Below are 23,525 nucleotides of genomic sequence, written 5' to 3'. Positions count from 1 at the left end.
ATCAACGAGCATCAACATGTATTGCAGCTATCAGAGTAAGAGGCAACAACTGAAAGTGGATGAAATAAAAAGAAAAACACAGAAATGACCTGGTAACACTACCTGCAGCAGCAACTGGACCTGGACTTCTGCTTCTTTGAAGAAGTCAACCTAAAAAGAATTCATAAAAAAAAAAAGAAACATTTTCCATTGAATCTACACCACCTGCACCACCAACCACTGAAAATCCTTTATGCCACTTTTACAACAAGCCAGTACTCAGTGTTCTGACACTTAGACATGGCAGTCCCGGTTTCATTATTTTCAAGTAGTCTGCTTCTTCACTGGGCAGGACCAAACCTACCCTCCCTGTTAAAGAACAGGATATATTCACCACAGCCAATGAAAGTGAACCTGCAAATTACACTGGCTTGAGATTTGATGAAGCAAACTACATTTTCATTCACAATAATACGTTATGGACACGTATCTGTGTATGTGTCACACTATAAGGAAGATGCAACTTCACAGCTTCATTACAAGACAAAAGGAAAGAGGTGCTCTTAAAAGCTGCTTGCAGACTCATCCCCCAGCTCAGAGATGAAAGGGCATCAGGGAAAAAAAAAGTCAGTGCATGTTTTCACAATACCAGTAACAGCAATACTGAGAAGATGGAGCCGTAACCTAGGCAGAGGACCTATATAAATACAGGGGATTGTGTGATGCAGAAGCCATTAGCAACTTTCAGTAGAGTCAAGCAGCAACTCAAGTCTGGTGCTTTTTGTGAGCTCTGCTACATTACTGAAGCTTTTTAGGTTTCAGATTTAAAACTAAAGGAAACCCTAACTCAAGCCCTATCAATGGCACTGCCATTCGTGTCCTAAAAACATCCAATTTTAAAGCTGGAACACAAGACATTCAAGGTAGGGCCTTCACTAAAACATTATGCAGAACCAGAGGATATTCTCCATTTCTCTGGTAGAGAAGTTCTGAGTATAAATAGCAAAAGAATAAGCCTGATTTTAAACTAGTATATTAATCTCAACAACAAGACCAGAAAGGCTCTTCCATGCCAACTTCATACTAAAAAAAAAAAAAACAAACAACAAAACAAAACATAACAGAACAAAACCCAACCCACTAACCAGTAGCTTCCCACCCCCCAAAAAAAACATGGTACGTAGAGATACAGACTGACACAGGTACATTTCTTTCCAACCTATTTCAGAAACCTACCTGAAACAGAGTTCACAAAAAGACTAGACAGATTGCAGCTGGCTAAATCCAGACAAGGCTTGCCGAAAGTTCTCAAACCCAGTGAAACCACACAAAGGCACGTCAAGAAATTAGCAAGCAGTCTCAAAAAGCTGTAAATACTACATTCTAACCGGCGTTATCTTCTGTGACACACATCAATAAGCACTGGACATGCTATGCACCTGCACTTACAATACCACTTAAACATGGTGCTTGCACACACACAAAAAAAAACCACTTTCATAAGAACAATGACTTAAAATGCACCAGACCCAACAGGTTTTTGAACAACAGACGTCATATAGCTACTGGCATTTTGACAGTAAAGACAAACTGAAAGGTGTAAGTTACTATTTCTTACCTGAAAACAGTCTTTTCCTACAGGAGGCACAAGAATTCAACAAAAACCTGTAAGCAAGCAAGGGAGAAAACTTTGAAGATAATAAGGAATAAATAATTAAAAATAAAAAGAACAGACGTGTTACGAACACTTCACAAGACTTCTCAATGTGATGTGCCACTATGTGCAAGGTATCTGCAATTATTCTTAAAAAGAAAAAACAACAACAAAACCTTCTACATCTACACAATTAGGCGACCATCAAGAATGCAGTTTAAATACTGAGGCAAGCACTTACTGGGCTCAACAGTAAATCCTCCCCCCATGTATATTCTTTAGCCCAGCTCACATCTGCACAGGACAGCGCCATATGGGCAGCACGGGAAGACAAGTGGCAGCAGTGCAGCAACAGTGGCAGCTTCTGTCAAGGTTTGACAAATTACAGCCACAGACAATACTGAGCGGCCAGCAACACGGATATAAATAAAAGATGCAGTGACAGAGAATTTAATATCCCCTACAATTAAATTAGGGATTGCACCCTCCTTCCCTGGCCAAGGGGGAGAATTTAGGCCAATATCATGGCTTAGGTTAACCAGGAACCATAAGAGCAAGAAAAAGAGCTTCAGAGAACTTATCCAATTAAAGGTAAGAATTAATTATATGCTTCTTACATTTCCATCAAGGCAGCACTGTTATGAGCAGCTACTATTCTAGCCTCATTCCCAACTTGACCTTAATTAGGTACTCTGGATTACAGGAAAGGAGATTTTACTCTCGGACTGCTCAAGTAAAATATTATTTCCATTCAGGACACACCAACAAAGTTATCAGTAGAATGTAAACTGAACTCTCCCATAAACTGGCTTAGGTCAAACAATCAGTATTTACCTAAACCACCTTTGATTCCTGAACTACTAGAAGTCACACCAAAAGAAAATAAAGAATTGTACTACAAATGATCTTTGCTACAAGTCTTCTCATTGAGCTTTTTTTGGAAACTGGTCCTCGCTCGTAGTAGGAAGTTAAACAAGTCCACGCCAAAAGCATTTCTCTTGTACAGATGCTCGGCTACAAGCTCCTGTACAGAGACCTACATAAGGTTACTTCAAGTTATCAGCACTGTTTTTAACAAGTTACATTTCATTTGACTACACTATACAACACCGAATTCTGTACACTGTAAAAATCAGTTTATTTCATCCCGTTTGGACTCCTGGACACTCAAACATCCCTCCTTGTCTATGTCCAAGTGTTTATGCCAGAAGCAATAGCATGGAATCACAAAAACGTTTGAGATATGAGCAGGATACTGAAAAGGCAGCAGAGATGTAACTGTTCCCCAAAACTGCACTGAGAACCTCCTTGATCAACCGAGTGCTGCTACAGCTACAGCCTGCACGTGCGCTCCGAGCCAAGCGGACCGACAGCCCGTGCTGGAGGCAGCAAGCCACCGGGAACCCAGGTGTGTCGGGAACAAACACGGTGCCTCCCAGCTCTGGGTATCACACGCATACGATGCGAAGCGGCTCCCAGCTGCGCGCAGGGAGCGATCTGGATCTCGCTTCCCTAAAGACGCCTCAGGGAGACAAGCAACAGCAGGGAGCAGAAGCGCTCCGAGGCCCTCGGCCGCCGGGACCGCCTCCGGGCGCCGGCCCCACGCGAGGCTCCGTCCCCGGGGCCAGGCGCGGAGCCGCCGTGGCCGCCCCCCGCCCCGCAGAGCCCCGCCGGGAGCGGCCCCGCGCCGCTTCCTGAGGCCGCCGGGGCCGGGCTCCGCCGCCGGCCCCTCCCCGGCCGCGCACCTCCCGCCGCAGCCCCCGCCGGGCCCCGGCCCCGCCGCTCCCCCGGGCCCGTTCGGCGCCTCTCTCCCGGGCCCCGCGGCCCCGGCGCCGCCGCAAGGTCACTCGGCCGCCCCCAACGGCCGGGCCCCGCGGCGCCGGCGCTCGGCGCGCTCCTACTCACCTGGGCCGCGGGCGGAGGCGAGGGGAGAGGAGAGGACAGGGAGCGGGGGCGGGGGCGGCGGGGGCGCGGCCCGGGCCCCCCGGCCCCGGCCAGGCGGCAGCGGCGCCCGCTCGGCGCCCCCGGCCCGGCCCGGCCCGGCCCGGCCCTTTGTGCGCGGGGCCGCGTGCCAGCCGCGCCGCGCCCGGCCTCCCTCCCCTCGCCTCGCCTCGCCACGCCGCGGGCCCGCAGCGCAGCGCAACGCGGGGCGGGCGGGAGGCGCGGGCCCGGCCCGCCCGGGCGCCGCCGCGCTCTTACCGAGGGCTCTGCACGGGACAAAGGCGGAGAGCGGAGCCAAACCGCCCCCGGGCCCCGCTGCGCGCCGAGCCCAGCGCCACCGACCGCGCAGCGCCACAAAATGGCCGCCTCGCTGCGGCGCCGCCACCCGCCGCCGGAGGGGGCGGGCTCGGGCCGGGCCCCTCCCGCTCGCTGCCGGGCCGCGGGGGCGCGCAGCGCGCTCTCTGCGCGGCCCCGCGGGTCCCGGTCCCGGTCCCGGTCCCCAAGGAACGGCGGCGGCGGCGCCTCGCGGCCGGGGCTCTGTGGGTGAGGGGTGGGAGGACGGCCCCGGTCCTGCCGGCGAGCGGCCTCCCGACAGGCGCTGCCCCCAGGCTGGGGCGCGGCAAGAGGTTTGTGTGTCCACCAGGGCTCTGAAAAAGGGTGAAATAAACCCAAAAAACACCAAACACCGCGTGCCCGCTGCCCGGAGGGGCTGTGTCTGTCTCCTCTGCGGCCCCCAGGCAGCTCCCCCTGCTCCGGGCCCCGTGCTGCCGGCCCCTGGATGGAGCCGTTCAGCCTCCTGAAAATCAAAACGCTTCTCAGTTTTATGGTAACTTAAAGCCAAGAGCATGCTGGTGCAGAACAGCAAAAATCTCTGCAGATTGAAGTTCTTAACTTCAAATATTGCAGGATTTGTTGCTGTAGGTGATAAACCCTCCTGGTTCAGGGGGTTTGCCTGAGACAATCCAGCATTTTCTGCCCAGAGGCCACAGACATCGCCTGCCAGGTTTGAGGGTCGAAAGGGGAGCTGTTGGGGCCAAGGTGCCTGCAGGGCTCATGCTGCAGGTAGTGCCAGTTTCACTTATAATCACTTCAATTTCAAATGATCATTTCATTGAGAAAAGCTGAAACAATTTTCAGTCACTAAGGAGTTGCTTTTTTTTTTTTTTTTCCCCCAGTTTGCAGGGTACTCGTATACCCCACGTGTGTCAGCAGCGTGTACAGCTGCATGCAACAAGGTGAGTGGGCAACCCATAGCTCCAGGTCTAAGCACTTTTCTCTCATCTTCGTCCTGCCAAATAACCACAGAAACTGCTGGCGCTGCACAAATCCAATGACATCAGCCTCACCCCAGTGACATGAACAGCACCGGACCCAACAAGCACAAAGGCTGGTGCAAAGCACCTTCTGTGTTAATGTTTCTCTGATGTTCTTGTATGTTAATGTTTCTTACAGCTTGTGAGCAGTGTACTGTGAATTTGTGGAAGCAGGATGACTTGCTAAAAATGCCATCACAGGAGAAAAAAAAATGTGGCAGAAAATGTAGTTATCAGCTTGGACTATTTTTAACCTGGGAATCTCACATGTGGTTTTAACATTGCAGGTTTCTAGAGGCAAGAAAAAAAGATTGCAGAATGAATTAAAATAAAAAGCAGCTAAACAAAACCACTCCCAAGTTTTGAGGAAAATAATTTCCTTTTTTTGTCTTTATACTTTCACTAAAATGTAATTGTAGTGTTTATGGTTTGGTTTCATTTTGTTTTGAGAGCACTATATTTTATTAAAGTTTTGACCACTTAAAAAGCACTGAGCCTTAGAACATCTGTCATGAGAAAGCAGGTGTCAGAAACCATTTCCTTCTCCACAGAAATGGGTCTTTCTAAATCCCATTGTTTATGAGTTGGGAGAAATAATGTCTTATTCTCCCTTTATCTCCCTCCTGCCCCCTTCTTTCCCACAAGAGCAAACTACTTCTGGCAATCTATGGAAGTGTACGTGTATATACCAATTTGTGATGTCTTTTTCCTTGTGGGTAGTCCAAGACTTCAGATTCAGTGTCTGATGTCAGTGTTCTTGGTTGACATTTATTGTAAAACCTCAGATGTTAGATATCCAGCCTGTCTCCACAGTCTGCAGAGCAACGGCCTTTCCTGGAGAACACAGCCTCCCCCTGCATTGACACCCACAGCAAACAGCAATGCTGTGCCTGCCTCCAGCTTGTCCCAGCCTAGTGTAAGCAGAAGAGGAGCATGACCACGGTACTCACCTGTCTGGGACAGGTGCCAGCCCCCCTCAGGAGTTCAGCTGGATTAGTTGGGATCTCACACATCAGAGAAACCAATGAATGCAACTGTGGGCAAAGTGGGCTTTGCAGTCCAGGAGGGTTTGTCTGTCCACTCTGGAAAGTGATGCTCTTCTCACCTGCAGAGTACCTGCCACATTCAGCATGAGGGCTGCCATGAACCTCGTGAGTCACTGTCAGGGAGCAGCAGGAGTGGGGTGCTGTGCCGGGACAGGCGAGCCGGAGCAGGGGTGGCAACAGAACATGAGGGCAGTGCCCTACCCAACACTGTGCAGTCCAGTGGTGAAAAGGGAGCAGAACAGATCCAGTGACAGTGATAAGAGTCCAGCATGAAATCCCATAGCGATGAGGCAAGAAGGTCAAGGGAGAAAGTAAGTCAGTCCATGTTTTGGGGTCAGGGAAGTCCACGGCCAGGCACAGGAGTAGCTGACCTGGCTCAGGCAGAGACCAAGGATGATGCTTTGTGATTAGGTGACATTCCCAAAGAAGAAGGAGGAAGTTCCCAGTGAGGTGTTTTCCATTGCCACCTCTTTCTCTTCAAGGTCAGCTCTACAACTGTGCTCTCACCAAGCTGGCTTTGAGCACAAGCAGCTGAACTGCTGAGGAGCGTGCTCCAGGCTCTGGCACTTCCCTTGCCTGTCAGTGAGCCAAGCTTGCTGACCAGTTTCCCCATACCTCAACAGAGAAAATCAGGCATGTGGCAAGGGCAATGCATCCAGCCAGCCTCCTGCCTCCACTTCAGCACAAGAGGATCCACGATCAGAAAGCGCCTCTTGCATTGACTAAAAAAAGAGACTGAACAAGCTGCAAAGCGATGCCACCCGTGAGGCCAGCCTCTGCATTTGGCTGGAGAAATCCCCTGCAGAAGACCCCCCCCTCCTCCCTGACCAGCCACCCAAGGGGCCGGTGTGGCAGATGCAAAGGGTGTCTCTGCGCCTGTGGAAGTTAATTTTCGCTTGCACAAGGGCCCAGCCAGCGAGAGGCAGGGGAGCCTGCAGCTGCGTGCCGTGCAGCCCACGCGGGGTCACTGCAGCCCGCACTAAAGCAGCGCCACAGCGCAGGGAGGCCGCAGGCTCCCAGCCTGCCCGAGCATGGCATGGCTCAGCTGCCAGCAGAGGTGGTGTGCTGAGGTGTCCTGGTTTCAGGAGGCTGCCCCAAGCATGGGCTTTGCAGAGCCGGGTGGGGATTAGACGAGGGCCAGCACGGCTCAGGGGAGTTTACAGCCGCAGGCCGTGCCCTCAACACCAAAGATCAGTCCGAGGATGAGCTTTGTGTCCAGCCCTGCTCCTAGTGGCTCATGTCAGAACATTTCTGGAGGCCCCCCCCCATGTCTGGCTGACCTCTGGGCAAGGCCCTGAGGCACACATAGGGGCAGGGGCTCACTCCCCAAGTCAGTGCCTCTGCCGCACAGCAGCACTCCATGCCTGGGCAGTTTATAGCTTAGGCCATTTTGTCATTCCTTCTCCGTTGGCCAGAGCAACCAGAGAGGCTGGGAGCTGGCTGTGGATCTCCAGGTAGGATGTCTGCCCTCAGCCTGGGCAGGGCCACCACAGCCCCATTCGTGGATCAGTGTGGCAGAGACGTGCAGGCACGTCAGGGCACCTAGGCACCCCCATGCTGATTCAACTGGGAGCAGGGAGAGGCTGTAGCCCCTTCCATCTCCTCATCCTCTTTGGGCTCCTGGAGCCATGGGGTCTGCCTGAAAGTGAGGAGGTAGCACACTGCAGGGACACCCAAGCCCGGTATCTGGGTACTGTTTACAGTTGCAACACCTTTGTCTTCCCCAGCAGGAAGCAAGGCTGGGTCATTTCAGGGGAGGTTGTACCACATGCTGGAACAGTTTAACAGCTCAGTGGCCTCAAAAGAGAGGGGCCCCACTCCTCCCCTGTCCCCCTGCTCTCCACATTTCCCCTGCAGCCCGTGTGGTCACCACTGTTGCTTGTGATCTGAATGAAGCACCAGAGCTGGCACAAAGATGGAGGAAATGGGGCTGTGAGTGGAGATGAGTAGACATAGGCCATTAGTTCTTCTCTGGGGAAGCAGCATCTTGTGGGAACAACCTTTGTCTTGTGCTTCTAAATGGCTTCATGGGCTTGGGCCCTGAATCCTGCCAGTTCCCAAGGCTGGCAGCTGAGGTCCCAGCCCCTTGTGTTTCTCTTTCTGACCAGCAGTTTGGCCCAGCACTGAGCTCCAGCTCACACCTGCGCTCTGTGAGAAGCCAAGCAGCACATGGCAGCTGCTGGCTGCACCCAAGGGCTGGTGGCCCAAGGAGACACCTCCTCTCCAATAACAGCAGGTAAAGCAGGCACTAGGATACCAAGAAACCTCAATTTGAAACTCCGATGTGCCTGTGAACACCTGAGCCCTCCTGCCCTCCTCCCTGGGGCCCCGCAACACCAGCAACCAGACCTTTGGGCTCTCTCTGCTTGCATTTTCGCAGAAAGACTTCATATTCAACCTTGTGTTTTCACATCTCCATATTCCTCCTTCAGACAGCAGTGATGAAGGCAATCCACCAAGGAAGGGACTCAGGCTCTCTTTACCATATCAGCAAACACCAAACACTTCAGACAAAGTGGAATGGCTTTGATGGTGAGGAGGAGGAAGCTCTGGGTGGAGGCTGCAGCAGGAGAAGCCCCTGGGAGCTGTAGGTTCAAACCTTCCTGGACTGGGCAGCGTCTTGAAATGGTGCCCCCTCTTTGAAAGGAAGTGCCACCAGCATATGATCAGCTCCAGAGCGTCGGCAGCCCTGGTGAGACTCAGGACAGTAACTTGTCACCACCCAACTGAAGTGGCAAAGGTAGCACTTGTGCTGCAGCTCCACCATGGGATGTGACTGGTGTGAGTCTGGAGCACCAATACAGATGGCTCCTAGCTCCTTCTTGGGGTGGGGAGGAAAGATCCAGAAACTCCTCCAATCTGAACATAAAAATGCCCCAGCTGGGTCAGCCCTGCAGCCTGTCTAACCACATCTCCAGCAACAGAACAGATTATGCAGAGGAAGCACGTGCCTGCGGCACCCACAGTGGCTGGATTAGGGACATTAGCAGTACATCCATGTCTTATCCTCTGACTACCCATTTGTGGAGCTATATAGCCCATAAACTTGCCTAAATCCCTTCTGACCCTGAAGGGCTGCAGAAGATAACTGCTCCTGTATAAAGTATTCTCCTTTATCTGCTCCTCCCTGATCTCTTCCCAGTTTCACTGAGTGCCCCACAGTAGCTCCCTGAGAATTACAAACAACAGAAGTAGCCCACAGCTTGCTTCCCAAGTGCTGATGTCATGCTGGTTCCCAAATATTATTCATGAACACTGACATTCAGGCTGAAACCTGCAGCTCCAGGCAGGCACAATCACACATCAAATTCACAAAAAGAACCAGGGACAACTATGGAGACTGTATTTATTATTATAACAGAAGAGAGGCTGCTTTACTGATCTGTATTTACAAATCTGTTGGCAAAGAAAGTAATATCCAGTGTAATTTATTAGCCTATTTTACAGCCCTGGCAAGAAGCATTCATTTGTAATAGCAGCAAATGCCTATGGTTTGATTGCCTGCTACAGCTAAGTGCAAGGAATAACATGGATCACCAGTCTGGTGGCTGGCTGCAGACACATGCAGCTGCAGCCCAAAGAAGGGGGCAAGCACATGGCTGCTCCAGCCCTCGTGGGGCCAGGATGTGGCACCCTGAACCTGTTCAATGGTTCAAATTTTGGCAAAACATGGCAAAGCTGGTAACCGCCTGCCTGTCTCTGTTTCTGTGAATGTGGCCCCAAATCTGAAGCACGAGGTGCTCAGCACTTTGGAAGGCGAAACAGAGCTGAACTCCTTGGAAGCACTTGGATAGGATGAGTGTGTGAAGCAGATCCTTGCACATTTTTTGGCATGTTTGACACAGCTAATCCTGACAAAGAAGCAAGGTTTCCTGGACCGCAGAAGCATCTGGTGTAACAAGGGGGACCACGACTCTCGGCTCATTTGGCCACAAAATGGATTTGCACTGTGGAGCTCTCCGAGCAAAGTTGTACCCTGGAAACCCCACTCACAGAGAGAGATTCAGACACGGGGCACCCTCTGCACGTGGCACGTTGTGTCCATGCCTTTGGTTCAGGTTCAGACATCAGCTTGAAACCTCACTCCTTGGCTCCCCACTCGGCTCCTGCAATCCAAAGAGGGCGACTCCAGGTCCCCACTTGAAAGGAAGGGGGTGCAGAAATGCAAATGCAACCTTGGACGCTACCAGTAGACTTAGCATTGCACGAATGATCCCAGCATGCAGCTTTTTGCTGCAGATCTGCCTCCAGCACAGAAAACACTTCAGATGAAAAGAATAATGCCAGGATGCCACAGAATTAGAGATTGCTGCTTGCTAAGGAACATGCAACAGTATCTGGAGGCTGCAGGGAAATCTACGTGCTGCCCCTTGCTGTACCTCACTTCTTGGTGGCACATGGAAAGCTGCTGGGGTTTAAAAGCAAAAGAGAGGACACTGAGCTGCCAGCCTGACAGTACCCTAGCATGCTCCACTGCACCTCAGCTGTTTGGATCTGCCTCTTCCCTTCCTTTCCTACACCCTCTGCAGATCCAGTGAGAATTTGGTGGGAAGAGCACGGGTGCCACAGCTGACTCCAGGCAAGAGGCAATGCAGCTGCCCTGCCTGGAAGGGCACACCTCAGCACAGGGGCACTTCTTCCCACTGGTGGTCTTCCCTGTTTTCTTTGGACCAGGGCTGGACCAGAGGGTGGGCAGAGCTGTCTGTGAAGGACCTGGTGCCAGGAAATGGGGTTGCTGGAGCCGCGGAGGCCACTCTGAGCACCACTGGCACTTTCTCAGCTGTTCTTCAGGAAAACTGGTGTCAGCTCATGTGGCACATGCAACCTGGCAGAAAGGAGCTTTGAAGCTGGTGGGGTTACCCCTCGAGGATATGGCCCACATTAGGAGGATGCCAAGACTGTTGCATCTGTAGGCATCCAGGTGCACAGCTTTCCTCTTGTCCCTAGGCCCCATGGTGTGGGTGGTGCTGGTTTAGCTCCACACAGGGATGGTCCCACAGGCCGACCACACTGCTGTGCAGCTCTGAAACCGCCTAAAGGAGAGGGTGAGGTGGATGCTGTGCTGAGCTGGCCTGCATGAGCTCCCAGGCACAGGATGTCTGTCTGTCTGGCCGTCCAGCAGCAGAGGCTCAGACATCTCTCCTTGGGTTGCAATACGTTTCCACTCGTCAGGGCAGTCCCAGGAATCCCTCTGCCTCAGCCAACCCCCTGCATCTTCACATCTACCTACCAGCAGCACCATGGGGTGCCAGAACCACCCTCACGCCTCCAACCAACAGTCTGCAGAGGTAAAGCAGGCTGGCTCCATAGCAGTGGGTGCCATCCCTGTGAGGCAGTTATGTCCCCCAGGACCAGCTTGTGCCACAATACAGGAGCGATGTCCTCCTACCTGAAGCCAACTCTTCCTCCAGAAAGGAGATGGAGAATCTCACTGCCTCAGGCAGCTGTCTCATGGGTGTCACAGCCCTTTCAAAATGCAGCCAGTTCTGTGGCTCCAAGGAGGAAACCTTCCCACCTCTGACACACAGAGGCCTGGCATGTCCAAGGACTTCCAGGTCCTGCTGCTGAAATGCCCAAGCCTTTCAAGAATGTCTAGTCCTTGTCCTTGAAGGGACATGTTGGGAGACGTTCAGGGGCTAACCTGGGGTGTGAAAGCAGCAAGGACAACAGAAGAAATCTAAGCAGAGAGGAGAAGACTTCAGGCACCCAATGACTCCCCAGGGCAATGTCCTGGACCCCAGGGCCAGTGCCTCAAACCAGCCCTTTGATGAAGCTGGTGTCCAAGTGTACTATCAGCATGCGAAGGAAGGACATTTCCTTGCGTGTGTTCTCAAAGATAATGCGAGGGTCATCAGACTGACAGCGCAGACAGTTAGGGGCCATCACCATGGCCAGGTTGTTCACGTCCATCTTCGTTCTGCCCACATTTGATGGCTGAGCAAAGATCTGCAGGTAATAAGGAAAAGTTGAGCTGTAGCAGTAGAAAAGGGCAAGGAACTCCAAACACGGCCTAAGAAGAGATGCAAGGACAGCAGAGATGTGGCCTCCTTGAAGGACAGTGCCCCAACAGCCACACATTCACGGGGTAAGACCACCATGCTCTGACTTGGCTGATGGTGTGGGAGTCTCAGCAGACAGGGAACATCCTGCAGATCTCAACCCTTCCCTGTGGGACCTGCCCCATACTCCGCAAGATCAAGAATATAGTTTATTGCTCCAACAAGGGACAAGGCCAGAAAACCTCCCTCCATTAATCCCACCTTAAATACAAATGGGAGATCCTAAATGCCAGCTGATGGCGCACTACAGATGACCCCCCTTGTGCTCTATGCTCCTGGCTGGCATCAGAGGCAAGGATGGTTGGGGCTGCCTACCTGCAGAAAGTGTATGAGGTAACACAGCACCAGTCTGTTGAGCTCTGGCAAAAGATGCACCACAGCCACGGCAGCGTCAGGGTTCTCGTAGTTACTGATACACTCTTTGTAGAACTGCTGGGGGATCACAGGCTCCTCCAGCTCCCGATACCACAGCTTGAGGAGAGAGGCTGGGCAGAAAGCAGAAGGCATGAGAACAGCTCTGGTTACTTCCCCACCACGTTCAGATACAAATTTGGCAGAGAGACTGAATGCCTCAGGATCCGGAGGACAGAGGAAGGATTCTGCAGTTGTCCCATTTCACCTTAGAGGGCAAGTCAGAGTTGCTGGAAACAAGAGTGCTGTTCCTGAATGACTCCCAGCTGCCCTGCAGGCTGCTGGGCTCGTACAGCCTCACTCTGACGGACCCTCCACCACCCCCAGTGCTTTCCCATGGACAGCATTTGGAAAAGCAGCAGAAAGGCACAGAATAAAAAGCCAGTTGGTGAAGACAGCTTGCAGAGTACAGCACTGTGTACATGTCCCCAGACAGCAGCATGCATCCTGGGCTGCTCCTGTACCTTCCCCTCTGCACTGTACCATGGCTAAGGCTGCACCGTGCACACATGCAGCATTCCCCTACCTGGGATGTTGGGGTCACTGAGGCCACTTGGGATTCTCCACTGATCCACCTGCAACTTCAATGCGTTGACTTCATCTATGTCACCAGGTATCCTGCAAACAGAAGCACAGCAAGGATGCTTCAGAGAGCACACAGTGTGGCACACAGCAGGCCAGCAAACGGTGGCTCCAAAACTGCTTCTGAAACCCTGGGGAGAAGGGAGCACACAGCAGCAGTACCTACAGAAGCAGTTTGTCAGAAAGAATGGCTTGTCTGCTTTTAGACACAGTTTTAAGATGGGTGTGGAAGAAACACATGTCTCCTTCCCACTAACTCAGACATCCACTGCCATTTTGTCCTCAGAAGCAGTTATTTCCTGTAACTGGGCCTCCCTGCAGCACATTCGGGCCAGACCAAAGAAGCACCTCTGGCTAAATAAGCCAAGATATTAGAAACTAATGCAGGGCAAAGTTGAGTCTTCTGCTAGCTATCTTAAATTACATTTAATAACTGAAAAACTAATTAAAGTCTTAAAACAAATAACAATGAAAAAAAAAAACCCACACAACCAAACCAACCCCTGAACCCGTGTTCATCATACAGATTCTCTGTCTCCCTTGAATCCTCACATGTTCACCCAGGAGCAAAATACCCTGAGTCTTGCGCATCACCAAGGCTGAAGTGTTGCATTTGATGAACTGCTTTTATCCGATAGATTCTGTCATCTCTTATAATTGCTTTCAGTCACTGGAGAGAGTTCTGATTGGCACCAGTCTGCCTTTCAGCATGATATGTTCAGGGAGATCCCACGTGTGATAATTATCTGTAACTTCTCCTCCAGTGTTAATTACCCATCGAAAGCAGGAGAAAAGCAGCAAAGCTACAAACAGGGCACTGTAGTGAGGTCATTGCAAGCTCCTCTTAGAAAAGCTCCCTCCTCTACAGGCTGCCTTCTGCAAGGGACACTGCAAGTCACGGCAGTACAGTGCTGTGCTTTAGTCCCTGCTTGGTGCCAGTCACTCCCAGTTCAATTCAGCTTTTCACCTACTGGGCCATCCCTGCACTTCTCGGCAGCAGCATCCCCCCACCACAGAAACAAGGACACACAGGCTTCCTCCAGAAGAGGTGTGGGAAACTCACACACCACAGCTGTAGCCACGGGCTCCACCAGGAACCCAAAAGCTTGGCCCTTCCCTGTACTGGCAACTACTGTTTAAGTTGTGTTAAAGGTTGGACATGGTGCTTAGGGACACGGTTTAGTGGGTGACAGCAGTGGTAGGGGGATGGTTGAACCAGATGACCATGAAGGTCTTTCCCAAGCTTAATAATAGAAGTTCAGTGCTGTGCCTGGGTATGTGCTGCCACAAGTGCTGATCACAACGACACTGTCCCCTCTGTGCTAATGCATACAAATGGACTGATGATTCCTGAACCTGGAGAGGTTGTTTGTTTTTTCTTGTGATCTGTGACAGGGTGCTATTCTCAGGGAAGGGGAATCACACGGAGGTCAATCTTGATTTCTTAGCTTTAAGGGCTGATAGCGTGGGTGGATCAAAAGCAACACAGAGTCGCAGAAGCTCACCTGAAAATCCCTTCTGTCTGTTCTCCTCCCAGTGCCAGGACCTGCTGCGACAGCTGCGTCTGCACCCACGGCAGCTTGTGACCTGGATACATGTCCTGCTGCCGCAGCATAATTTCCTCCAGAGAACTGCCAAAGAGTGACGGTGTCACGATGGCATTTCTGGCGTGCGTTATCTCTTCCACTGTTGGTTTACGGAGGCCCTGGGGACAGAGGAGAGCTCAGTGCAGCTGTGGGCTGAGAGGGCTGCTTGTGTGTGTGCCACCTCAATGTCCCCCTGGGAGCCCCTTGCAGCAGCACAGCTCTGGCTCTGCACGTGCCAAAATCAGGAGGGCTCAGCTCATTCATCTCCAAAGGAGCACAGAAGCTGCTGCCTGCTGGCAGGAGGCAGCTTTGGAGAGTTTGAGGTGTTTCTGCAGGGATTTGTATGCGGTAACAACTCCAGCAGCACTGGGTCTGAGGCAGCTCAGTTGTGCTGGTGTGGCAGAGGAAGGCACAGGGCACGTGTACAGCAGCCCTGGCACCAGGCAAACACTTGGACACGGGACAGCTGAAAAACAGCCCTGGGAAAAGAGAATCCCAGGCATGTTGAAGCCCAGGGCCTGGCTTTAGATCAGGGAAAGCTTCACCCTCAGAGCTGCTAAAGCTCTCTGAGAAGCAGGCACCAAGGGAGCATCCAGGGCATGTTTCTTCTGACAGATGCTTTGGAAGAGGCTTTTAAGATAGCCTGGCAAGTGACAGCACAGAGCACAGGATGGGATGAGTGCTTCTCCCGTGGGCTCTGCTGACCCCTCGGTGGGCAGCAGCAGGCAGGGGCTGTGGTGGCGTGTGATGCATGCCTGGACGTCTCCTGCTCTGCCCCAACAGGGACGCCCTCCCCTCCCGAGGTATTTCAGCTATTCGCTTATTGTACATGGAGTCCAGATGGCAGGGAGGCCCCGGAGGGATTTGCAGAAATAAAAGACAACCGGATCTGGCTCAGAGACTTAGGATGGACAGGTTGGGGCTGCATGCCAGCGTTCACAGCTCCGTGTGGAGGAAAGGGAGGAGGGGGATGCCTGTACCAAGCATCTCCACTGCATGACTTTGGAAATGGGCAACTCTACAGTAAGCCAGCTGCAAGACCAAGCCCAGGCAAGCTCTCCAGAGATGGGCATCCCTTGCACAGACAGCTCCTACTGCCCTGGAGACAGGCAACCATCAGCTTTGTCCTCCATGTACCCAAAGCAAGCACTCAGTTCTGTGGCCAGCAGCATGGCAGGCACTGCTCTCCAGCAGGAGCACAGCAGGAGCCAGGCAGCAGCCTTGTCCCACACATCCACGGGGAGAGGAGCCGTGACCAAGCCTCCTCCACTCTCTGTATCTCCATTTTCCATCAGTGAATCAGCAGTGGCCTCCAAGTACCACAGGATGGATTTCTCTGGGACCTGGAAAGCCGAGTGCCATGCAGGCAGCCTGAGCCTCCATCACTGGGGCAGCAACTCACCTTTTTGCCTCCGGTGACGGCTACTTTCTGGAGTTTGCGGTAGCAGTATTTGGCGTATGTGCTGATGGGCAGACCTGGCAGGAAGGATAAACAAGACGTCAGCCCACAACACTGTGCACCCGCCATGCCGCAGCTCTTTGCAAAGCACCAGCGCAGCACTTTGCACTGGTACAAACGCCCGCCCCCATTTTGCACAGCCTGTTCTGCAGGCAGGGCAGAGGCTGCTGAAACCTCCCGTGGAGCATGCCGATGCATCGTGGCCCCAGAGAAAGGCAGTGTCAGTGCGAGTTGTTGCTTGGCCTTGGAGGGATTTGACTTCTGACTCAAGGCTGGCACTCTGCACCTCCCACCCCTGCTTGTGCGGATCACAGCCCTGCACACACACAGTCTGACCCCGTCCTGACTCAGTGCTCGGCATTCACAGCCTGGGCACGCATGTGAGCATGAGTCCTCGTTCCCTGCTGCAGAGCCAGAGTTGTGGGACTCACACACACAGGACTGGGTATTTAAATACTGCTCGATCTCAACCAAAGAGCATGCAGAGGCAGTCTCTTGCCAGGAAAGATTTCAAGTGCTTTGAACAAATTGTTTATGATTCAAGAGCTGGGATAGTGAGAGAGGCAGCAACGTGCCAGGGCTGGAGAGCACTGAGCCTAACTTCACGACTCCAAGGGGAGGCACAAAAAAATGGAGACCATCTTCCCAAAGCCCTGCAAGAAGCAGGGCTTTCCTCGCGCTTTCCTGGCAGCAACCTCCTCCAGCACTACCTTTTAACAAAAAACTCACGTGTGCTCTGTGATGCATGGCAAACCCGGCACACCAAAGCTCAGGAGTTTCGCTGCGAGAGCTGCAGCCCTCTGCAGGAACGGCTGCTCTTGTTGTGCTTGGTTCAGTGAACTTTGAGGGCGAGTGGAGCCAGGATTCACAGAGCTAATCCCCCCATGACACCAAGGGAAATATTTGCACTGACAGAGCACTGATTGCTGGGAGAGTTTTTCCAAAACCGTTGGCCTTTTGTTCTTTTTCAAATCAAGCCCAAATTGCTTGCTGAAAGCAGTGAATAGATCTGCCCTATTTGATTCCTTGCCAGGCTCAAAGCTTGCAGCAGAGTTCAAAATACTTGTGGCTTTTAAGATCTACATTCTGGTCAGATGGTGCTTATTTCAGATCAGCCTTTCAAGCACTCTGTAGCTTAGGTAAGCTGGTCAGGATCCTGGAGTTCCTCAAATCCTCTCAATGTAGAGAGAAGACAAGCTCTCCCCAAGCAAAATGACAAGTCACGAAGGGGAGAGCTGTGCTTTTCTCCAGAAAAGCTGTGCTTTTCTCAGCCAGCAGACAAACTACAGCCCTTGGCTCCCCTAGATGAAACAAGCACACCCTGCCTCAATGAATCTGGTCGACTTTAACGTCTGGAGTGCAGCCTCCCTGCTACACTGGAGAAATGCCAAAGGAGGTACAACAGCATCCCACAGGCAAAAGGAAAGTCAATTTTAAGAATTTCTCTGGGGAATATCTAAAGCAAACTACTCTCTGTATGCAAAAATCCTGCTAATTCCAGACATGATTTACACTGGGAATGTCTAAGAATTAAAGAAAACAAACACAGTGAACTGCTTTGTGATGTTTCGGTACATTGGGTTACTGCTTCTGTTGTTAAAAATTACAGACCCAAAGTGAAGGGTCCTCCAGATTACAGAGGAGTGAATGGGAAAAAGACTGCACTGTGTCTATATAACTGAACAATTACATGTGCGGCAACGCCTTCAAAACTAATTATAGGAAATAATTTTTCACAATGTAATTAGACCATAAAACCCACCATCACCCTAAGACTTTAACAAGGTTTGCAAAGGAACTGGTTACTTCAGAGAGCCTGCGCTGCTGACACGTGGGCAGCACCAGGCCGTGCCTGGGAGAAGCCTGTTTTCCCAGAAAATACCCTGGGAAAGGCGTAAATCCTACATCCTGTGCTGTGTGCAGCGAGACATCCTGCTCCCAGCGATGCTCAAGCTGCGGCCTCTAACCCAAGGCGGGCTCTGGAATTTTGCGCAAATAAACTGAAAACTAAACTCGCCCCCTGCACGAGGGGCTGGACCTGCTACTGCCCATGGAGCTGCACAGCCAAAAAAGCAGATGGAGCCTTGAGGCATGGGGTGATCGGCTTGCTGCTGCCACTGGCACAGAACACATGGCAGCTCCATCAGGGAGCCGTGCCTTGCAGGAGCAGCATGCGCTCCTGTGGTGCGCCTGAGGTCAGCCCTGCTGCGGAGTGTGGAGGAGAGTCAGAAAGGCCCAGAAGCTAGTGGTGAGCTGGAGAGGAAAGAAAGGCAAGGCAGATGAGGAGGATTCAGCATTAGCCACTGCTTTTTGCAGCCATTGGCCCAACTTGACCATCTGGCAGCTCTCAAAACGCCCAGCTAGGGACCTGCCCGCAGCACAAAACACACGATGCAGTTGGGCTGTACGCAGCAGGGCAGCCAGGTACTGCCTCTCCTCCCCAGCTGAGCCCCGTGGTGCAGGGACAAGTAGCTTTAGCCTGTACGGACAAGGACAGGCTAACACAAGGTAACTGCACTTCTCTGAGCACATGATGAGCCTGTAAAATCCAAGCTGATCTGTTATTTCCTGTGGTACCACAGTAGCCCCAGGAGCTCAGGAACAGAAGACTCCTCACAACCCACACAGTGAAAAACAGTTTGCAAAGGAAAATATTTTTCCATGTGCTGGCCTAAAAACACATGCAAAGAGCTTCCTGAAGAGCCTCTCCTTTTATAACAAGTTGAAATCCAGGCAATGCACATGCGGGAGCATACCTTCTGGAACAGACTCGAACGCCTTCCTGCCAAAAAATGTCTTAAAAATGCAGCAAACAATGTGGATTCAGAACCCAGCCACAGGACACATATTTTAGCACAGCAGAAGCTGTTGTCTCAATATTTCTGTGCTCTACCACTGCGTCTCACAGACCTCAACCTGGCCCGAAGCCCTTGGTGCAGACAGGCTCCCAGGCCCCCAGCTGCCTGCCCTGCTCTCCAGCAGCAGGGTAGGAGCCTCCCAGGCCTTGAGCTGGTGCTGTGCTCCTGGTTTGGATCTAAACAAGCAGTTCCATCCACAACAGTGCCTTAGCCCATCCTCCCCCTTCCTTACACCACCAGCATGTTCCTCTGCATCCTGGTAATGCTGCTCCATCACCATTCCCTACATGTGGACTGCCAGACTTCATCAGCCCAAAGGCCCACATGAGTCTGCAGCCTGCATCAGCTGCCAGAAGAAAGAGAAACAGACACAGGATGCATGAAAAATGAGTATTCCCCTGCTAAGATCTCCTGCTAACAGCATGTGGGAGATACCCTGCGGCAGCGGTGCACCTGGACCATTAACCATTACCTGACAGACCTCCCTTCTTTGAATTTGTCCCATTTCTTCCTAAACCTGTTTTGGATGAAAACTGCTTTGCAGATTTGTGCTTCCAGACAGAGTACTCCTAAACCTGCTGCCCAACAACAAAGCTGGGTGGCTTCCAATCCTTCTGCTGTGACAAACAACAGGAAATTTTCTTCCCCCTGGGGACCCCAGTGCCAGGGCACGTGGAGTGGGCACAGGCACGACCATGGCTGAACATTGTTTTGCTCTCTGCCCCTTTTCTAAAAGCTCCCCATTTTCTGTCGGTTTTCTGGCTGCTTCCCAGCACAGTTTTCAGAAATCCATATACAGGCTGCAAAATGTCTTTTCCCACTTGAAAGAGCCTCCCCCTGCATGTGCAGTTAAGGACATCTCCCCCATATACAATACTTTCCTTTGCTGACCCAATTTCCTCTGCTGCTTGATCACTTAGTTACCCTCGTGAGGTCCCTCTGCACCTTTAGTTTTTACAGCCCTGCATAATTCTGTACCAGCACCAAGCTGTCAGCTCATTATTATCCTCCTTGTACAGACTCAGACCAAAGCCCAGCATACATTCCTGAAGGATCAGCAGACAATCCTTCTTGTGAAAGCAGATCATTCATTTCTTCTTGTTATTCTTCTGATTTTCAATGGGTTACTGATCCATGAAAGGATCTTGCACCACCTTCATACTTCATTTACTCACAGAAAATTATACTGCAAGATGAAGATTGCAGAAGTAAGCGTGGGAAACTTAAAAATATTTTTTGGGTGTTAATCACTGCTTTAACTCCATTTTTCACTGAAAGACATACATGCCTACATATATACTATTAAAGTCTATTTGAAGACAGTATATTTCATTTCCGTTTGGATTTCTCTGTAAAACAGATGCATACAGATGCAGTAGCAGGAAAGCATCTCACAGCTACTAATGAACTCCTTGAAACAACCCTGCAACTTCAGGGAACTGCATCACACCCACGCGACACAAGGAAAGCAGACATGCCTGGTGGAGCAACTGTATGTACCCCGAGGAAAAACCTGGCCCTTTCAGCCAGCAGCAGATAGCAGCTGGCACATTCCAGCAGGATCGCATTGGATGCAGCTGAAGTACAGCTGCAGCTCCCCTGGACTCTCGGGGTCAGACTCCAGAAAAAAACCCTCATCACCAGCCCTCTCTCCCTGCTGCTCTGTGCCCCCCTTGCTGCACCTTGCAACCTTTCCAGCAAGCTGGCAGGAGCCCTACAGGCAAGCTCAGTTATTCCAAAGCCCCGTTCCGTTCCCAGAGTGGGTCTTTCCTGTGCAATGAAGTGCGCAGGGTCCTGTGAAGGGAGCAGCATGTGGCCTGTCATCAGATACCCAACTAAGTCACAAAAGCATTTCTGACTTTCAAGTGCTTCTTTCTGGAAACTTCATAAAAGCTCTCCTGGTGTTCTTTTGAACACAGTATCACATGTATATATATACACACACATATATACACGTATATATATAAGTAAAAACTATCTCTATCTTCCTAAACCCACCTCCAGCACACACAACACAGACAGGGAATCACGCAGCAGAACTGCTCAGCCCACACAGGCTGAGCACGCCCTGCGTAGAGCAGATCAGGGAGTTGTCCCACAAAGATATCAAAATCCCTCTAATACAAGCAAGATGACTTTTCAAAGGCTCAGAGTAGGCTGAGCTCTTCAGGGCCTGAACAGGAGAGGAAAAAGACATATTCCTACAACATGTGTATTCCCCCATGTGATTTCAGGTCTCTGCACTTAATCCCGCAGGAGACAGACTACTGAGAGAGAGAAGGACAGAAGCTGACAGCAGGGGCTGTGACCAAGGAGCCTCCTCAGCCACTTGCCACACCTGCAGGTGCCACTGAGCAGCAGTGACTCAGGGCAGTCACCACTGTAGTGCAGCTGCGATTTCCACATTTCATGCACCTGCATGCTGCAGTGAGCCAGGGCTCAACGATGCAGGAAGCTGGACTCCAGCTCTCCACAAGGAAAGACACCGAGGCTATGAGACAAACTGCTGCCTGATAGGAATTCATAGGCTTGACTCAAGTTTCCTAGAAACAATATAAAAACTTGAATAGACTTTAGTCCAGGAATATTTTAGGCCAGAAAAAGTATTATCTGTCCTCCTTCAGCCAGAAGTAAAAACTGGAGTAATGTTACTATTAAAAAAAATAATAATAATAAAAAAATAAAAGGAGCAATAGCTTTTGTCCATTCAGTAGAGATGCTCTTCGGGCCCTGGACCACAAGACCACAAGACCAATGGACCTGGCCAGCCCAGGAAACATGGACAAGGAGAAACCAGTACTTGAAAGAGAAAGGCAGAGCTCTTTGCCAGATATTGATGCCCTGAAGGTCCTCAGGTTGGGTGGTGGCTAACAAAGTCCATAGCTACAGCTGAAGACAGGTTCTTTCCACAGTGCTGGTTCACACAGCCTTTAACACTGACATGTACTATACAGAAGTCTGCAGCTTGCACAGACTGGTTGAATTACTGCCCCAGGTCTGCATCCAACTTAAGGTCCCATTTTCTCAATCACCTGTCAGTGAAAGGGTTCCCACCTACCACCACACTGTTACCGGGGCCCTGTGCACTGCCAGCGGCCACCCGCACTGCTCCCAACCCACGCTCTGGCCAAAACCCTCTCACTGGGCACCTGCAGTGAAGTTTCCTGTATCTAGGTCTATGCACTTAAAGAAATGGTCTGATTTTCAGCAGAGCTCAGCAGCCCAGCCTGTCTGAGGTTAATGCCCTCTTGGTTCCCTGTATGCTGTGCCCCCTTTTACCTTCCTCTTCGGTGTTTTGTTTCCTCTTTTTCCTGGATTTTGAGTTCTTCTTGTTTTTCAGATCCACAAGCTCCTTGATGCGCTGGGCAACTGAAAATTCAAAGCACCATTAAGTGAGCATTGAAGGGGACCAAATGTTCCCTGTCCTCCTCCCCTTCACTGTGGCAGAAAGAGCTTCTGGATTAATAATATGGAATGTTAAAACACCAAAGACCAGCACTGCACAGAGACAGGAATGAAACCAGCCAGCCTAGCTCCAGCAAGGGGAGGTCTGCTTGGGGTCCTGTACCACAGCCAGCTCCAAACACAATGTGTGAGGGGCCCAGGACATCATTCAACTTCTCTGAATAGCTGAATAGTTAAGGAGGGGCTCCAGGCAGCAAACTTAGGCCTAAATAAACTTATTGCCCAAATACCAGCAGAAGGTATAACCCACTCAAATAGTTCAGATTACTCCTCCTTGCTGCCTGGATCCTGGTGCCAGCAGGGTGACATTACAATCCTGGGACAAGTGTAGCTGGAGGAAAAGGATCTGGGGAAGAATCCTCATGAAAACCCTAACCAATACTGCACATCCAGTGAGACCAGAAGGCAAGGGTTTGCATTGCACCACTGCTGCCCCCAGGACCCAGATGTGCATGTTCTCTTCAATATCTTTATCAGTGATCTGGATGAGGGGATCGAGTGCACCCTCAGTAAGTTTGCAGACAACACAAAGTTAGGTGCCTGCATTGATCTGCTTGAGAGTAGGAAGGCTCTGCAGCAGGATCTGGATAGGCTGGACCCATGGGCTGAGGTCAACTGTATGAAGTTCAACAAGGCCAAGTGCCGGGTCCTGCACCTGGGGCGCAATAACCCCAAGCAGAGCTACAGGCTGGGAGATGAGTGGTTGGAAAGCTGCCTGGCAGAGAAGGACCTGGGAGTATTGGTGGATAGTCAGCTGAATATGAGCCAGCAGTGTGCTCAGGTGGCCAAGAAGGCCAACGGCATCCTGGCTTGTATCAGAAGCAGTGTCACCAGCAGGGCTAGGGAGGTGATCGTCCCCCTGTACTCAGCTCTGGTGAGGCCGCACCTCAAGTGCTGTGTTCAGTTTTGGGCCCCTCACTACAGGAAGGACATCGAGGTGCTTGAGTGAGTCCAGAGAAGGGTGACGAAGCTGGTGAGGGGCCTGGAGAACAAGTCCTACGAGGAGCGGCTGAAGGAGCTGGGCTTGTTCAGCCTGGAGAAGAGGAGGCTCAGGGGCGACCTTATTGCTCTCTACAGGTACCTCAAAGGAGGCTGTAGCGAGGTGGGGGATGGCCTGTTCTCCCACGTGCCTGGTGACAGGACCAGGGGGAATGGGCTAAAGTTACGCCAGG

General features: G+C 51.5%; 2 protein-coding genes across 15 annotated transcripts in view; both read right to left on the bottom strand.

Annotated features, from left to right (window-relative positions):
- PHF20 (PHD finger protein 20) overlaps positions 1 to 3,971 on the bottom strand; it is a 73,749-nt gene extending 69,778 nt beyond the window's left edge. For 8 of the 10 annotated variants that reach the window (XM_038166451.2, XM_027472711.3, XM_027472710.3 and 5 more), the window contains exons 1-3: positions 3,833 to 3,971; positions 1,598 to 1,644; positions 103 to 150 (exon numbers count right to left, since the gene is read on the bottom strand). The gene's annotated coding sequence lies outside the window, so the exon portion shown is untranslated. Of the gene's footprint in view, positions 1 to 89; positions 151 to 1,597; positions 1,645 to 3,832 lie in introns of all 10 variants that reach the window. The other 2 variants (XM_027472713.3, XM_027472712.3) reach the window with 1 other exon arrangement.
- A 5,294-nt stretch (positions 3,972 to 9,265) lies between these two features.
- The window catches only part of LOC113841953 (rho GTPase-activating protein 39), a 50,874-nt gene continuing 36,614 nt past the window's right edge, over positions 9,266 to 23,525 (bottom strand). For 4 of the 5 annotated variants that reach the window (XM_072026284.1, XM_072026285.1, XM_072026286.1 and 1 more), the window contains exons 5-10: positions 22,168 to 22,257; positions 15,974 to 16,047; positions 14,491 to 14,690; positions 12,930 to 13,021; positions 12,314 to 12,477; positions 9,266 to 11,885 (exon numbers count right to left, since the gene is read on the bottom strand). In XM_072026284.1, coding sequence (XP_071882385.1) covers positions 11,685 to 11,885; positions 12,314 to 12,477; positions 12,930 to 13,021; positions 14,491 to 14,690; positions 15,974 to 16,047; positions 22,168 to 22,257 — 821 coding nt within the window. In that variant the 3' untranslated portion in view covers positions 9,266 to 11,684. Of the gene's footprint in view, positions 11,886 to 12,307; positions 12,478 to 12,929; positions 13,022 to 14,490; positions 14,691 to 15,973; positions 16,048 to 22,167; positions 22,258 to 23,525 lie in introns of all 5 variants that reach the window. The other variant, XM_038166450.2, reaches the window with a different exon arrangement.

The sequence above is a fragment of the Anas platyrhynchos genome, chromosome 21 (genome assembly GCF_047663525.1).
Source record: "Anas platyrhynchos isolate ZD024472 breed Pekin duck chromosome 21, IASCAAS_PekinDuck_T2T, whole genome shotgun sequence".
Taxonomy (NCBI): domain Eukaryota; kingdom Metazoa; phylum Chordata; class Aves; order Anseriformes; family Anatidae; genus Anas; species Anas platyrhynchos.
Note: the sequence above shows the minus strand (reverse complement) of the source record. Positions and strands in the feature narration are given on the sequence as shown.